This window comes from Anas acuta, chromosome 2, assembly GCF_963932015.1.
Source record: "Anas acuta chromosome 2, bAnaAcu1.1, whole genome shotgun sequence".
Taxonomy (NCBI): domain Eukaryota; kingdom Metazoa; phylum Chordata; class Aves; order Anseriformes; family Anatidae; genus Anas; species Anas acuta.
The window spans coordinates 38576634-38595342 of NC_088980.1; the positions used below are offsets into that span (position 1 = coordinate 38576634).

The 18709-nt window shown below is 34.1% G+C and overlaps 1 protein-coding gene across 1 annotated transcript in view; it reads left to right on the top strand.

Annotated features, from left to right (window-relative positions):
- KCNH8 (potassium voltage-gated channel subfamily H member 8) overlaps window positions 1–18709 on the top strand; it is a 181283-nt gene that overhangs the window by 133579 nt on the left and 28995 nt on the right. Inside the window, exons 8-11 of the mRNA XM_068674337.1 lie at window positions 4471–4668; window positions 9038–9237; window positions 10597–10846; window positions 15061–15275. Of these exons, the coding sequence (XP_068530438.1) occupies window positions 4471–4668; window positions 9038–9237; window positions 10597–10846; window positions 15061–15275 (863 nt within the window). The remainder of the gene's footprint in view (window positions 1–4470; window positions 4669–9037; window positions 9238–10596; window positions 10847–15060; window positions 15276–18709) is intronic.

An 18709-nucleotide genomic window follows, 5' to 3' on the forward strand; every position in this document is an offset into this window, starting at 1 on the left:
ACAAACAAACAAAAAAACCCTGTGTGTTTTGTAGAATAAATGGTATTAGTAATTAATTAGTTAGATAATGCAACTATTTTCTAAGCTGCTTAAATTAAATACCACATAACATAGTTAAAATTTCAGTATATTAAGTGTCTGTCATAAAAGGAAAATCTAAGTAATAGTATAACATGAATCTATAAATTATGGAGTGACTTACCTGCTCTATAAAGTGCAAGCACAAAACTCAGGGAAGACTGAGTTTCTGAATGTCTTGTAAGTGAGATAATGTGCTTTACAGCTAGTTGTAAAGTACATCATCTACAAATGCATACATTCATGTTTATTTCTTCTGGTACGTGAACACTTCCCAGATATAGACAAAAGATAGATAGATAGATAGATAGATAGATAGATAGATAGATAGATAGAGATAAAAAGTAGTCTAGTGAAGCTGGATACCAATTGCTACTGACTTTTCTAAAGGGAATTGATTACACAGGTGTTCTTTTTCCCTTTGAAAAGAGTTCTTTTTCCCTTTTTCCCTCTTAATTATGTTAACTGATGTTTTAATATGTTTTCAAAGTCATAGATCTATATCCAGGTAATGCTAATTCAGAACCAGACAAGTTTCATAATGTTAAATTCTAGGATGCTTTCTCTTTGACTAGGAGGTACATTTATTTTTTCTCTCCTTCCCTGAGGGCAGAAATTAATTACCCAAGTTTGCCAGAGAATTTGCTGAGAGCTGTTACCTACAGGAATCAAAAGGCATTGTTTCTGTTCTCATGACTATCGGGTAATGAAAATATTTACAGACAACAGTTTCTTGTCTTTCCCTCTACCTGGAAAAAATATATTGCTATCAACAAATATCTCAGAAGTATAACTGATCTGGAAGATCTTGGAGCATTATATATACTCTGGCTGAAACTTAATTCTGTATCATTTCTTCAAAAGGTCCTGATTAGAATAATCTTTAACAGACAAAATAGAAATGAGAAGCTGTTTATGTCCTTACCTACAGATCAGAATAATATATTTATCTGGTTTTCACTTTAAGATTTGCATTTCTCTTTCAAATCTCATAGTCTCTCAAATCTCTTTAATGAAAGTTATCAAATGACTTCTCTTTACATAGCAAGCCTTTTGTAGAAATTGTTAACAACTGTTAACATTTGCTAATTGTTACTGTTGTAGCTCAATGATAAGTCAATCATTTTACCGATTAAGCTTATTCATCTGATCCTAAGTTACATCACAGAACTGGGCACAGAGTGGTAAACTATTCTTGAGTAACAATGAGACTTCCTTAGCTAGAAGTGTTTGTTTGCAACTGTAAAATGTTAATATTGTATTTGGTATTTCACTAGTAGAATTATTATTGAACTCATATAGAGATTTATACTGTTTGATACACTTTAAGCACATATTTTGGCACCATATCTCAGTTACTAATAATGGATCTTTTGAGATGATGTTTCATTAGGGTTTTCTTTTTTTTTTTTTTGTTTCCTCTTCTCTTAATAGCCTTGAACATAAAGTATGTTGTAAAGGAGAAGCCAGTTTAAGTGTATCTGTCAATTAAAGAACAGGCTCATTTGCTTTTGTTGGCTAACAAAGGTAATGTAGTTGCCTAAAAGTGAGGCTGGTACTGTTTCGTACAAAGTTACTTGAAATAAATTGTGATATGACCCTTTCTAACAATGAATGTGAAATTCATGTAACAAAGGGCAGAAGAGTGGGAATGAAAAGGACAAGAATTGGTGGCTTTTAGAACCTTCCCAGGAAAGAGATTTTTTCCTAAGGGACATTATTTCAGTATCCACACATCAGTTACAGTTATTTAAAATAACATATTTAATTTGTGTCAGTTTTTAAGTTCTTCATATGCTTTAGAATATTTTAAAAGCCTTTAGAATATTTTCAAAACCTGAAGTTGAAATCTACAATTGTGCTTCTGTATATTATATTTAGATAGACTTTTATTAGCTCTACTCTCTGTATTTTGCTACATTTTGTATTTTGTATTGATTCTGTATTTTGGGATTTTGCTAGATTTTTACTCTTTAATGTATGGGATTACATTCTCTAATACAGGCAAAGGAGTGAAATCAGCTGTATAAAGGGCCATATCATTGTTGGAGAAATTATGTTTTTCTGAGATTACACTACTGGAATGGAGCAGCAAGAGGACCCAAACCAGACTAGTCAGTGCAACCCTGATAATATAACCACAATAACTGTGGAACAACTTACTTGCTTCAAGTTTCTGTGGTGTTAGTCCTTACAGTATTGACTATTTGTATGCAGCAGCTTAAGTTGTTGCAAATTAGAGCTCAGCAGATATTGATGCATAGACACTTCTAATTATTTGCTACAATTCTCAATGAAATTCAATCATCTTATATTGTGCCTGCCCCATGTGATTACTGCTAGTACACACTGACACTACTTACTTCACAACATACCTTGTAGCTGGGTTGCCAGCATGAGTTCAGTTATGTTGCTTTTCTTTCATTTTAGTTAATTGGGAGCCACAGATACAAAATAGCTGTTTGTAATCGATGCTCTCTACCAGGCATGACTAGATCTTATGCTGTTATTACCCAGTCCTTCTGGCTTAGCTTTCTCTGTAGGCTAGTATGCAAGAGAGTGTAGTGTTGAGGATGGCCCTGTGTGGTAGCTGTAGTGACTCAACAAGTCTGCTTTAGGGGGTAAATAGAATCATAGAATAGTTTGGATTGCAAAGGACTATAAAGATCATCTAGTTTCAACCTCCCTGCCATGGGCAGGGACACCTTCTGCCAAATCAGGTTTCTCAAAGCCCCATCCAACCTGACCTTGAGCACTTCCAGGGATGAGGTATCTGCACGTTCTCCAGGAAACCTGTTCCAGTGCCTCACCACTCTCACAGTTAAAAATTTCCCCCTTATATCTAATCTAAACCTACCTTCTTTTAGTTTAAAGCCTTTAACTGTAGTCCCATCAATACATGCCCTGACAAAGAGTCCCTCCCCAGCTGTCCTGTAGGCCCCCTTTAAGTATTGGAAGACTGCTATAAGGTTTCCCCAGAGCTTTCTCTTCTCCAGGCTGAACATCCCCAACTCCTTCAGCCTGTCTTCAAAGGACAGGTGCTCCAGCCCCTTGATCATCTTTGTGGCCTTCCTCTGGACTAGTTTTAAAGCTTCCATGTCCTTCTTTTGCTGGGGGCCCCAGAGTTGAACACAGCACTCCAGGTGGGATCAGAATAGATCTGTGGGGGCAGAATAGAGTGGGAGAATCATCTCCCTCGCTCTGTTGGCCACGCTGCTTTTGATGCAGCCAAAGATCAAGTTGGCTTTCTGGGCTGCAAATTCTTAAAATCTAAAAATCTACCACCTACTTTTGCAAATACTTTGTACAAGAGGAGCTCCCCTGGTTCATACTTGGATTCATTCTTTATCCAAAATTAAGAAATATATGCTGAGTGAACTGGGAGAGATGTTAAGCTTCAGAAAGAGGTTCAGTACAGACATGACTTGACATAATTATTAAAGCTCTCAGCTTAGGACAGGGGGAAGTCCTACTACTTTTTCTAAAAGCAAACTGTGTGACAGGAATATTTTGTTATGATGGTTATACCTGAATATCTAGGAAGGATTCTCACTCTCCCAAGCAAACTGCTTACAGAACAGTAGTGGGCTCATAAATTGATTTTTATCTTTTTTTTTTTTCTTTTTTTTTTTTTTAACTCGATTTGTATAAATCATTACATTTATATAGCTCATAGCTCATTCAGGTTGTTTTCCTTTTCCAAAAGAAGAATCATACTTTTTTCCCCCCCCTTTTTTTTTCTGATGTCTGTGAGGTAGCATCTAATTCTACTTTATCTAGCACATATACATTCTTTTAGCAACATGAAAAGAAAGAAAAATAAAGATTAAATTAGTAATTTAGAAAATGCTTAATGAAGCATCTTTGGAAAATTAATTCTGGTTTGTAAATTGTGTTCTATTGTCTGAATCTTTTCTACTGTAAAGAGAATCATATAAAAAGCTCTAAATATGTAATTATTGTTATAACAATTTAGTTTTAGAATCTCAGAAAGCTTTCCAAGCATTAATTAATGGGAAAAAAAATGTTGAATTTTTTGTTGCAGAGTTATTAGGAGATGATTTTTGTCTTTTCTGTGCCTTAGTGGGTTTGGTGAATTAGCTAATTAGACTTGTAATATGCAATTCAAAACCATTTGATTCCAACACAGAAATCCTGTTCTTATCATAAATAGTCATACATAAAAAACAATACTCTAGAGAAACAGTCCTTTATATGCTGTATAAATTCTTACAGTTTCTGTTCTTTTTATGTTTTTATTCTTGGAATAGTGTGAAGAATGCAGTGTCTTCTAAATAAGTATTTTTAAATGACATATTGTTCTATGGAGTGTGTAGTATTCGTGATGTCAGTATTCCTTAACAGTCATTTTTTTTATGATTTGTTTTTCAGGTTGGCTTCATGAGCTAGGAAAACGTATAGAGTCTCCTTACTATGACAATAATACCCTGGGAGGCCCATCAATCAGAAGTGCCTATATAGCTGCCCTATATTTCACCCTTAGCAGCCTCACAAGTGTTGGGTTTGGAAATGTTTCAGCCAATACTGATGCTGAAAAGATCTTCTCCATTTGCACGATGCTGATAGGAGGTAAATATGTATGCTAAGCATCATGTAAAATGTTTGGGCAGAGTAGAGGGGAGTAAAATAGGTGCTGAAATTTTGCTAGGTTTTGATTCAAAATCAAACAAACAGAAACTCTAAATTGACAAAAAGAAGGAAATATTTTGTGGGGTTTAAAACTAGATAAATTATCTGAAGCAGGCATATCTCCCAGCTTTTTATAATTTATGGTAACAAAAGTCATTACCCAGTAAAGTGCAAACTCTTCCTATTGTGAGTGCGTGTGGGCCAGCTGTGTGTCCTGGGAATATCTGCATTTTGGTTACATGCCAGGCACAGTTCCAGTCAGTTTAATAATAAGTTCAGCTCCAATTCAGTCACTGCAACAGCCCTGGGAAAAATGGCAAAGATGTCGGCCTAAAAGTGCATCTGGCTGCATGTATATCCGTATCTGAAGGACCCAGCCGAGAACAAAGGTAGTGGAGACAGGACAGAGCCAGGTAAAACGTTGGGTGAGCCGTAGGTGGGCGTTCCATAAGGGCAAAGCAGTTTATTTATCACTAAGTAGATTTTACCACATCGCTGCTTCAGATTCGCTTCAAAATTGCAGTGTTATTGTCATGCCTAGAGCTCTTCACTGTATTTGTAACAGATGTTAATTACCTATTCTTATTGTTGGGTTCACTTTCCTGATGAGGTACCTGGGAACACCAGTGAGATAGTGGCACTTGCAGATATTGGTAAATCCAAGACAGTGGAGAGAAGGTACCTGCAGCTCTCTTTGTATTCTTTCTCCAAAAATAAATAAATAAATATATAAATATTTTAAAATAGCTGTTCTGTTTCATAGTGTGTACATCACATATCTCAAAGATGTCACAACGTCTATGAAGAACAAAAGGCCCCCTCATATTTACTCTGGTAACCTAATTGTTCTAGAAATACTAGTAGGCATTTCTACCACCCAGCATTTCTACAAGGCATGTCTGCAAGGCACTGATTGTCATTTTACAGCATAAATTTAACTGGCCAAAAAGAAATTGGTAACTTGACACTCAGAAACTAAGGAACATAATGAATACCCTATAAAGTGTATATCTGCAGCATCCAGTAATATTAAAAATGCTCATTTAATTATTGCTATTTTTCCCTGTCCTCAAAATGAGCATCAATATTATAATGAATCCACCAATAGTATCATTTTAATTTTGATAATATCAGGAAAAAAAAAAAAAAAAAAAGCAGGGAACACATTAATTTACTTTTGGCATAACATTAATATTATGCAGCTTTAAAATACAATGTGTTCTCTGCATTGGGGCTTTCACTACATAAAATGCGTTGGAATGAAGGAAGAAGTATTCATTTATATCAAGAAACCAGCAATATTCTGAGTAACGCAATGATAAATATTTAATTCATTTTGATATAGTAGACCTTCTGAAAACTTAGTAGACTATAAAAGTATCCTACACTTTTATTTAATCCAGCTCTAGAAATTTCTTTTTCATTCCTTATATTACTGAGTGGTAGATCTAATGTGTTTGTGCACTGAGTAAATTGTGAGGAACTTGTTGACTGAATGTAGTAAGAGGGAACTGCTAAGTGAAGGGTAAAGGTACTGTGAAGCAGCAGAAGGACTTTACACCTGGAAGAGCCCAGGTAACAAGATGTATTCAGGTAAGAAAGCAGAGCAGGCTGGTTTGCAGATGTTTTCCTGAGGAACTGTATTTTAGACCCTATTTGAGTAAATCAGCCAAGGGGGAAAACTTGGAGGAGTTGCCATCATGCAGCACAGACTGCTTTGAAAACTGTTAGGAACAAAATACGACTTTGTATACTTTAAAATATAATATATTTTCATTTCTTAAAATATGCTTTGAAGTGTAGTTTTGGCTGATATTTAATTTTAAAATTTCCTAGTGAAAAGTGATGTCTTGAGGTTTAAAAATTACGTTTTTTGTTTGTTTTTGTGTGTGTTTGTGTTTTTTTTCCAGTATTTAAAACAGTCATTAGTTTATGAAATTTCAGGTGGAATGGGTAGCATGATTTGGTATAGCAGTACTTCGTATGTGCGTCTTTAATGTGCATCACTGCCTCTTGGTATTAATTCTCATTGTGCATAGATTTAAAATTGCAATTAAGATAAGCATTATTGTGAGGATAAAACATCCTACTCTATGTAATATTTCTTCTCAAAATTGGAGACAAAATGTACTTACTAAAACATAACCAGAATTCCTAGGCTACACAGAATATTAATTCTGGGATCAGAAGTGTTCCTGTGTTCCTTAAGCAAGAAAAATGTAATTTAGAATAACTATTCAAATTAAGGACACTTTATGAAATACAGTTCCTAGAAGTTTTAAATTTGTCTTACTTCATGTTAGAGAATGGATTAATAGTTATTTTACAGAAAGTAGGGTAGGTCTGTGATTCTTTAACAAAGAAATCTAATGGCTATCACAGACAGGAATAGCTTGTCATCATCAGTAGAAGTTGTCTTCCAGCGTACATATGCAAAGATAGATTCTCCTATATTAACAATTCCTTATGATATTTGTGCCCATAAAAACATCACAGAGATCTCTACACTGTTCGCCTCCTAACCCTGTGGAATACTGACCAAAATACAAGTGATTTTTACATATGCATCCATACACCACATCCATACACTGCTTTTTCCCTCCCCCCTCTTTTTAAAGTGAATATCACATTCTTAAAACACAGTGCTCTGCTGAAAACACTGTCTTCAGTCTGTTTAGATGAATTTAATTGAAACAATTCTGGCTGAATTGTTTCAGCCGCAAGTGAATATTTCTACTATAATATCCTGTATCTGACTTTACGCCAATCTGCTGTATTTTGTTGCTGAAGCTTCGTTAATGACTTAGTAATGCACTGCACCATCAGTAACAATGTTTGGTTGATCCAGCTGATTCTTAGAAATTACAGTTCTTGCAATTATACATGTTTTTTTCTTTCTAATATTCACGTCTGAACCTTTTCTTTCTGTGTTGTTCATTTATGTTCTTTTACTAATGGACTTGTATTGACTTAAACATATCAGTGAATCACCTCTAAATTCATTCTGTGTTGTGAAAATACATGACACTGCAGTGTTTTCTCCATTTTTCTGCCTTCCCTTCACAATAAAGACATAGCTACTAGCTATGACATGTTACTAGACATTTTACAAGCTCCTTTTTGTTTGACTCAGCCTGTAAAATTTTTCTACTCTCTAAACCAAGAAATTTTCCACCTGTTTCCACAAAAAAAAAGTATGATTAACCATCAATATATATATTTTCCTTCTCCTGCTCCCCTTTTTTTTCTCTGCTTACCCTGGACTTCTATAAATCGCCATATGAGGTCAATGTCTTGTTTGTCTTGTTTATAAACCAATTCCTTTGCTACTCTGAGGAGTCTGTCTGCTTCCTTTCAAGCACTATAAAGCTAGATGTCCCTTAAGAGTAATAATCAAGATCTTTAATATTTTTTTCAATAAACAGTTTGTAAATGTGTATGTTATATACCTCAGATCAATACCACATGACAGACAATCTACAGTAATTTTGTTCACTGATAATCAGCAAACACATTTCTGCACAGACGAACCCAGATTCACTGTATCTGCAGGTATTTCTTCAATTTTGATTCTGGTATTTTTATTCCTATGTTAGTCTCTAATTGCAGGCAAACTCCTGGATGTCAGAACTTTCTGATAAACAATTTCACACCATACTTGACCTTCTCAAACAACATAAGAAATCAGAATGTCAGTTTGAATGTGTCTTTCTTTTTTTTTTTTTCATTTACACAATTTTTTACTTTATACATTACAAAGCTTTTTCCTTTTTTTTTTTTTAACATCTTGTTTCCCAGAATATAATACATCTTTAAATGTTGTTTACAATCTCATTCCATTACATATAGTCCCTGTTAGATTCATATATGCTCTTATTGTATTTATTTGCATGATTTCTCTGAAATATATTACAATTTATTTAGTTTACCAAGTCCAGTCTTTGTACTGTTTAATAGTTTTTCATTATTTCCCAAATAAGCCTGCCTACATTTGTATATCTGTTTCCTTTTTTCTTAGACTATAAACCTTATAGTCTTTTAGACTATAAACATTATAGTCTTGGGCATTATTTTGTATTATACTCTGGCTAGATTGCAACAGATGTGGCTCTATCCTGTCCCATGACTATAACTAGAAATGAATAATAATATGAACACTGCTGTATATTTCTCACGGAGTCTTATACTCAAGCTTTATTTTATCTATTAATCAGGAAATTGATTTTCTGTGAAAACTGTGTTTATTTTCTGTTACATTTTAATAATCAACAAGTCACTCCACATTGCACATAATTTCTGTCCTCCCTAGCTCTGATGCATGCCTTGGTGTTTGGCAATGTGACTGCCATAATTCAGAGGATGTACTCCAGATGGTCCCTTTATCACACAAGAACCAAGGATCTGAAGGATTTTATACGGGTCCATCACCTGCCACAGCAGCTAAAGCAAAGGATGCTTGAATATTTCCAAACTACATGGTCTGTCAATAATGGAATTGATTCCAATGAGGTAACCAAATTAGGGAGGGGATTGTGTGTTTGATAGGTTTGACTGCTGACTTGTAATAAGCAGGGGATCATTTTCTGTCTGTGATACCATGTTTTCTGTGAAACTACATATAGAAAACAAACATGTCTAAAAATAAAACTGAGGGGAGGGAAATTTCCAGGAAGGAAATGTTGCTGAAGAATCTGTTCTAAGTATGTTAATAACATATATTAAAATATAATTAACATATATATTACAAATTCAGAGTCCTTCAAAATTTAGAACTGTTGAAGAGATACTCATCAGAAACCTTTAGCATGATACCAGAAACACCCCAGTGAGCTCTTCATCTTTCACCACAAAAAACAAAATAAAACAAAACAAAAAACTACTGTGTGTTTGTTGTTTTGGTTTTGTTTTGTTTTGTTTTGTTTTTTTTCTGTTTGCTTTTAAGGAAGGGTGATTTTACTGTCTTTTCCTCCCTCCTTCATTTTCTTTTGTGCTTTACATTCCTGTAAACAAGTGGTTTGGCCTGAAGGATATTGTATAAATGCTTAAGTTATTCATTTTCCTGTATTTTTAAATATTGACTAATTTACAGAAAGTGACATGACAGTAAAAAACAAAGGGCAGAATTCTGGCTGTGTCTTTGCTAGCTTGTTCTAAATGATTTATCCAGGTTATGTATTACTATGTTGTGGGAGAAATAATGTTTTTTCTCTGCTGGAGTGTTATTTGAATGAATTGTTCCCTTCAGAGCTCTTGTTACATCTGTCATTATAAAACTCATTGGCCTCTACACATAAAGTGGAAACAAGCAGAAAGATTTTGGGTTGAGAACATTCTTTTCCTGATAGACTCTTCTTGTAGTGTGCACAACAACAGCAAAAAATGGGATATTTAACAGCATCCTAGCAACAGAAGGAACCTAGTAAGATCTTCAATGATACAACAAAAAAAAAAGTTGATATCCAAACTTTATTAAATTTGGTTAAGGATCAGATTCAGTTTCTGTACCTTCTGTACCTTAATCCCACTGAAAGTCATTGAGTATTGTACAACAGCAGCAGCCTCTGGAGAGACCATCAGTGTTTTATGCTTTGATTCCCCTCCACAAACTATCTTGTCTGAGCACAATTGGTCAAGTGTTGGCTGACTACATTGCTCAGGCATGAGATCCCCTCAGACTACAGAGAGCACTGTTGTTGTAGGCTTGCAGCTTGCCGGTCCAGAGCTCTGCCCATAAGCAAGCAGTATACTTTGCTTCAAGGAACTGACTCAGTGTTTACCCATGTAAAGATTTATTAAAATGTAGCACATATTTTCACTCCTATTTCTCTTTCTCTACCTTTTTTTTTTTTTTTTTTTCTTTTGGTGCAGCTTTTAAAAGATTTCCCAGATGAGCTGCGTTCAGATATCACCATGCACTTGAACAAGGAGATTTTGCAGCTCTCTCTTTTTGAGTGTGCCAGTCGTGGTTGCCTCAGGTCTCTGTCTCTGCATATCAAAACCTCCTTCTGTGCTCCTGGGGAATACCTCCTCCGTCAGGGAGATGCCCTGCAAGCAATCTACTTTGTGTGCTCAGGTTCCATGGAAGTCCTGAAGGACAGCACGGTGCTGGCGATTCTCGGTATGCTCATGATCATAGTTTCAAAGAGAAAGAATGGCCCTCCAAAGTAGCCAGCTATGTTAAGATTGATGTTAATGAAAGAGGACAGTCATCCTTGGAATACTAATGATGGCATAGTGTATCCTAGTAGTCTAATGAGATAGAGAGAAATATTTTATTCTGATTTAAATCGACTCTTCATCTATTAATCTGCTATGGCAATCCCTAAATCTTTTAGTTTAAACTTTTTTTTTTTTTTTTCCTACAGAGCTTTAAATATTAATTTTATTAGCTTTATAATATTTTGCTTCTAGTCTGATTTTCTTGCACTTATTTTTCTCCCCTTTGTATGTAATTAGGTCCTTACTAGCTTTTGATATAATTTGGCACTTTCCACAAAATTTGAAAGCAGTATTGATACCTCAGAGGACATTCGATATTAGTTCCTAAATAGTTAACAAAAAATAGTAGCCATTTAGTGTTCCCACTAATGCTTTCAAATGAAAGCAAGCAATGTGAGCCCAATCTCATTCTTTAATAAATGCGTATGAACACCACTTGTAGGACAGCCGTTTGGTGAAAAGCAAACATTGTCAGCTCTGCTCTGCCAAGAGTTACTTCAAGATAATTCATGATGCCAGAACTTATCTGAGTATATTAGAACAGAAGAAGGCCAGAAGTTCTTTTCTAATAAATTCAGTTTAGTGGTTGTTTGCTAGATGAGTGCTTTGGCTTATCTAATGTCAAGCATCTCTAAAGCATCTCTATCTGTAAATTTCAGTGATAGGCTTCAGTGTAATGCCTATTAAAGAGCTTCCCTGTATCTTCAGCTAAAGGACCATTAGACTTGTCTGAGTTAATGTTTATGAAGTGTTCTGATAAAGAAAAATGTAAAATTTTACTCTAAATATAAAAGAATTATTTTATTATGATCTTAATGCTTCTTTAGATTTCAATATATTCTTCTTTCTAATGACCTCTAATATTCTTATAAAGCAGAGTTAAAAAGAATTTGCTTTTGCCTTTATGCTTTCCTTCCTGTTTTGTGGGATTGCACTATATTTACTAGCATTCATTTGATTGTTTGTTTGTTTGTTTTAATATAAATGTGATACATGTCCTATTTTTTTCATAACACTTTAATTCCATTAGATTGACAGTCCATATCACTCTAACACTTGCTTGTAATTAGGAAGTTTTAGAATGCTCCTATTTAATTGGATCACATAAATCAAAGCTATAAAATGTGGCTTAGAAAAAAAACATAAGCTTAAGAGGTCAAGACTTACCTCCATTAGAATTACGATTTCATTAACAATTTCATTTTCAGACACTTCTGAAAATGTTAATAAAAGCTTCATTTTGTAATGGTAACAATGACAATAAAAATAAAGATTAGTGGATTTCTGAGAGAAGTGAATGAAATTGTAATGCAAAAACATAAACATGATACAACGAAATAATGTTTCATTCCAGTGAATGGGAGCTTCATCATTTAAACCTAATTAATACTAGAAGAAGGTGAGTGCATCAAATCTATAGGTCCAAATGAGAAACTGTTTTACTAATTTACTGTAAATTCTAAAGAGCAGTTTTTTTTTTTTTTTCCTGAAAATGTTGATTACAACAATTTTATAACTCTGTCACAATTCTAATTGTAGTGGAATATGTTTTGGTTGCTGAACCATTCTCACTAATAAGCAATACAACAACAGTACAATAAGAGATGATCTGATTAAATACAACCATTTGGTTCCTCTTGAGAATATAATGTGGTATCACATAATGAAGTTTAAAATATACTTTTTAAGAAAAAAATCAACTTAACATTGTTTGAGCATACATCTTATATTTGTTTTAAAATAATAGCCATAAGTGATTGAGAAGATACATGTGAAGAGGAGAAATTCATAATTTTGACTATGTGTCCCAGATTTATTATCAAAAAGATGTTTCACATAAGTCCTTATAAATGAGCGTGTTCTCCAATTAAAAGAAAAAAAAAAAAAGAGAGAGAGAAGAGAGAGAGAGAGAGAGCGCTACTAATAACAACCTACATTACTCTGTTTATATAACAAATGTTGTTATTAAAGGTACAGTTGTCTCACTTGTGCCGTAATACTAATGAATATTCAGCTTTTTAGCTAGTCTTTGCTACATGATTATCATTCCAAAGCGAGTATTAGTTAGCATATACCAGAGCAAATAGTGTCCTTCAGAGTAATATTACTTCATCAAATGCTGTAACTGCTATCAAATATAACTGTAACTTTTTTCCCCAAATTATCTATTCATTACTTATACTAATACTGTTTATATGCCTAAAAAGTTTCTAATTAATATGTTTAAAAATATTTTTTTGTAAATTTGAAATATTTTTTCCTAAGTCCATATATTCATGGTTAGCAATAGCTAATCTTTACTAGTGATCTGCTTATGTAATCAAAGAAATCTAAAAATTGGTGATATTTACAATAAAAAGTAAAAGTAAATTATTTCTTAGATTTACCATGTATCTAATTATGTAAACATTACACCATGTGATGAGCAAACAAAAAATGTATTACTTTGTCATTACTTTGCTTTTCTCAGATTAACTTGAGCTAGTACTAGTTCTCATTTACACTAACTTCAATTTTAAAAGAACACAAAGGTATATATACTCCTAGAGCAAAAGAAAACCCCTGTGTATACTGGGCTTATGATAAACATTTTTAAGAAAGTTGAACAATCTCCAAGTAAATAGTAAACAAAAAATTCACAAGCAGTATAAATCAAATTATCTTATTTAAATCACTTTATGAATGGTTGTCTGCTTAGTTTAACTTACTCTTCAAGAACACTTTCTGTGTAATATCCAGGTAGAATCACATGCTGTGTGGATTTTCAGATTTTACAGTCTTCACTTAATATTCACTAATCTCAGACTAATGTAAGATTAGAAGAGACTTCTGAAAGCCACCCAGTCCCAGTCCTGGTTTGGGCCACTTTTATTTAACTTGCTCAGAGCATTATGTTCTCCATGCATTATGTTCTCCAGTCCTTGGTCATTTTCATGATCTTTTCTGTATTTAATCCAGTATGTCAACAATCTGTCTCCTACTTGGAAACCCAAAACTGGACATGATATTCCAGATGTAGTCTGAAAAGTGAAATACACTTTTTTCCTGTCACTTCCCTGGAACCTGTTGGCTGTACTCTCACTAATGCTGCCCAGGATGCTCTTGGCCTTCATTTCTGCAAGGGCACATTGTTGGCTTATGTTCAACTTGTCTGTGACAATCCCCATGCTCTTTTCTGAGGAGCTGTTTTCCAGCTGGTCAGACCCCAGCCCATATTGCTGCAGGGAGATCTTCCCTCCCAGGTTCAAGACTTGGTATTTATTTTTGTTGAACTTCATGAGGTCCTGTCAGACCTTTTTTGTCAGCTTGTTAAGGTCCCCTGAATAACAGCTTTTCCCCAAGTATTTCACTTTCCCCAGTTTGGTGTAGTCCATAAGCTCAACAAGAGTGCACTCTATTGCATTGTTCTTCAATAAGGAACATCTGCACCTTAGAGGAAGATCTCTGGTTCAATGACTGCTTTTTGGACATAATACCTCAGATGAGATGTTATGCAAGCTTTTTATTAGAAAATTGTTATGCTCTTCAACACATGGATGGTTGCCCATAAATGAAAATATAATGGCTTAAGAATCCATTATTTTTTCTTGGCAGAAGTACTATTGGGTTATATATTTGTTATTACCTTGTACAACATCATGGAGTGCATATACATCATGGAGTGCAGCAGAGCTTGTATCAGAGCTTGCAAGAATTTTATAATACATATTCTTAGTAAAGGTTTAATCTGAATTGAGGATCTACAATTAATCATGTCATTGTTAAAATGATCTAAAAAGAACAAGCAGGAAATATGATCTTCAATTTTTGACTTACAAAATTTCGCCTGATATTAATTACTTGTGTAATTTTTTTTAAATATTTACTTGATTGCTCTCTTAAATGAGATATTTACATGTACAGAAATGAGTCTTTGTACCTCCTACTAATTGTATGTAACTTTCTTCCTGCAAAAATCAGAGAAAGCCCTTAGGTATATTTGTGAATGTTATTAATTTAAAAATTCATTAGTAACTATGGGTTTTAAATTTAACAGTTTTTAAACAGTTATGATTCCAAACAGTAGTCAAGAATTCATGTTTTCAAGATGGTTGCTTTCATATTTTCTTTCAGGTAAAGGAGATTTGATTGGAGCAAACCTATCCATTAGGGATCAAGTTATTAAAACAAATGCAGACGTTAAAGCTTTAACGTACTGTGACCTCCAATGCATTATCCTCAAAGGTCTCTTTGAAGTGCTTGATCTTTACCCAGAGTATGCTCACAAGTTTGTTGAAGACATACAGCATGATCTCACATACAATCTAAGAGAAGGCCATGAAAGTGATGTAAGTATCTTTAAAATTCTCTGCAGCTATTGTTAACTTGAAGGTGTTTCTCATGCTTTAGCCTGTAATCATAATTTCATCACAGTAAAGAAATAATACATAGGTTACATTAAAAGGATCACTTGTTCAATATGTTTGATAATTCATTCATTATCTTTATGAATTGTTGATCAGTTGAACAGATCATAAACAGAGAACATGTTCTCTGCTTCTCATTTTTCTATAGAAAACCTAATTTGAGAGAACATACTTCTTTAGTATTTTGTCATTTTTTTGCTAATATTTACAAACAATTAACAGTTATATAAAGCATGTGCCCAAATAACGTATTTAATTACACCTTTACTAGAACGTCATGTGCCAGTCTAATGAACATTGATTGCTTCATATTTAAGAATGTTTTCACATGTTCAAAATAAGAAAGTTTTTTTCTCATCATACTGCAACTGAAAAGTGTTTTTCCATTTCAATGAGCAACTTAATGTGAAAGCTCAAATAACCAACAAGAAATTTCAGATAACACATTGCTGAAAGACTTCAGGATAGACTTACCAAGGTATTTTCAAGTATTCAAAGTATTGCAAGGCTTAGAAACTTCATGCCTTGTGGGACTGTTATCCTCCATTTAACATAGGCTCACTGTTAACTCAGTGTTATGAAGGGTGGCTCGTTGCTTGACTAGTCAGTATTGCTTCATGCTTTTCTGTATGCTGACAAATCTGGGGGTCATTGTACCAGCTGCAAACACATTCAGCTTTTATAAAAACAAGGACAACTCCTCCCAATTGGAGATGCCTGCATGATGCACAGATACTGACAGCAAACCTACATCAGCTCTGTGAGTGCAGAGAGAGAAAGACCCTCTTCATGCTCACTTTAGAATATGGGATTTAAAGTTCTGAAGGAAATATCAAACATATTATTACATTTTAATGAAGAAAACATTTTCATTTTTGTGGATATGCACTGTATTTTCATGGTATAATCTATTTTAAAATTAAAGGGGGAAAAAGAAGATCTGGAGACTGATTAGCATCCAGTGTCACAGGCACATATAAATTAAGAAAACACAGGACAGTTAACATTAGTTTCACTTCCTTGGACATCCTGGAGTTAACTAGGCCATCCACTGGTATTGCATTTGCAGCAGAACTAATCTTGGTCACGTGTATCTGATTTCAGCTCCAATTATTTTATTTATCAATAAGGATGAATAGTAGGTATAGGGCAGCAAAAAATTTTACTAGTACAAAAAAAGGGCTCACCAAATGATGAAAGATTCCTATGGCTATAGCAGAGTGCAGGGTCAAAAACTTACTTGCTGTACACACCTAGGAGTGCAGTTCCTAGAAAATACCACATCTTCTGTATAAATAACTTGCACACAGAAATAGTCTGTTATCTGAGTTGTCTGATGATTTACTCTCACAGAATATTAAGAAGGTTTTCAGAAGTAAAATGTGTGTGCATGAAAACATGACATCTTTTAAATACAGCATTATGTCTTGGGAATGGTGCTATGGGAGAATTTGGCAGCTGTGACACTAAACACTAAGATAGGGAGATTTTACTTTTGTGTGTGTGTATGTCTTTTTCAGCTTTATAGAAAGTTTTAGGTTTGAAGAGTTTTTCCATAGTCAAAAAGTAGTTTGATTCATTTGAGTAGGTCAGTTTCTTATTCTGTTTTTCCTTGAATGTCTTACATGAATACAATTTTGAAATTGAATATGATTTAATGGTTCTGAAAATGGATCAGTAGTAGTATTTAGAGCCAGGTTATCTACAGAATGAAAAAGCATGAATTTCCCCACTACAATTTGCCAAGTGCCTTTCAGTCTAGGGTCAGATGAACTACAGATTGAAATAACATGAAATAGCATGACTGTGACAAGTGCCTTTCAGACCTGACCTAAAACCTTATTGCTTTTTTAGTCACAGTCCACCAAAACTGCTTTTGGTTGTAGATTTCCAAACACTTTAAGCCACCATTAAAATGTAATGCAGCAGAAAAAAATGTAGTCTTGGTTATCCATTATACTTTTCCTTGTACTGTTTGGACTCTTTATACACAAAACTGAAGAACTTTGAACTGAATTAGAGCTAAGCGGAACAAAAAGTGACAGAAGTAATCGTGAGTTTCCTGATCCTAGTGTCAAACCTCCAAACTACCCTACCACACAGAAATTTCTATGAGAAGTTTTTGTTTTGTTTTGTTTTGTTTTGTTTTCATTTTGTTTTCTTGGCTCATTTAGAGATCTAAAAGTGCGTATAGTGATGAGCTCCATCTGCAGTAAAATCCAAGTAATGTGTAATGGTGGAAAAGACTTCGGAACTTCCACTTTATAGTAAAACAAAGAGGTGTAACCATACTTCTTCCCAATATCAAATAGAAACTGCAGCTATCTGGTCACAGAAATATTGAGAGTTGTTTAAGAAATTTAAAAGAAAAGCTCAGGGGATTTTAAGTGCAGGAGCCAGCAATCATGTAGCTCTTTCAGCTTCTAATGAATAATGGAAACAGATACAAAAATACAGAGATAAAGTTTCAGTGGTTCCTCATAGTAGTACTAAAAACAGAAGTCCTTAAGAGATTTAGGAGTATAAACTTTAATCGTTATGCAATCACACTGTCAGACTATTATACCATCTTTTTATATATTCACGTCACAGAAAGATGTGAATTAGGAAAAAGTCTGTGTTAATTATATGTATTCTGTCCTTTGTTTTCTTTACTGAATTTTGCTGGAGAAGCTCATTCTCATAAATATACAAAATTAATTCAGCATAGCTAGGAAAAATTAATTTGTTTGGTAGCTGGAGTTTTGATGTAAACACAATTCAGGCATTCTGGCGTTTCAAGCAATTTTTTTTAGGCCTGTGACTCTGACATCATAGTCATGAAATAGTTTCCTAAGTGAGAATGATTTCAGCACCCCCTTCAACCATATATTTTGCATTATATATTACAGATTGTATACAGAGCTGGCAGCTAGAGGGCCAGATACCTGATATAATAAAGCAAAGCAGTCAGAAAAAGATTCTTACATGTACAATTATATGAAAGAAACTGGAAATGATTTTGCTATCTGCGAGCCCTGGAAATCTTGCTGTATTATAGACAGAGCACTAACAAATGTTCATAACTCCTAATTATCTTATGAGAAGCTTAAAATCAGTAAATATTACACAATATTTTTGTGGGCTAAGTAACCATTTATTGTTACTATTTCTTTTGTCTACAAAGAAGTGTTTATACTGTAGGTGTCACAACTCATTAAAAATAAATAAATAAATAAATAAAGGCTGGCTACAGCCAGACTGATGCAAAGTGCAAGAGGCCTCCTTGACACCTATGTCATTTCTCAAGCTGTAATGAAGTCCCAAAGGAAGATAAGTATACAGGCACATGTGTCTTTGACTCACTAGAGCAGTAT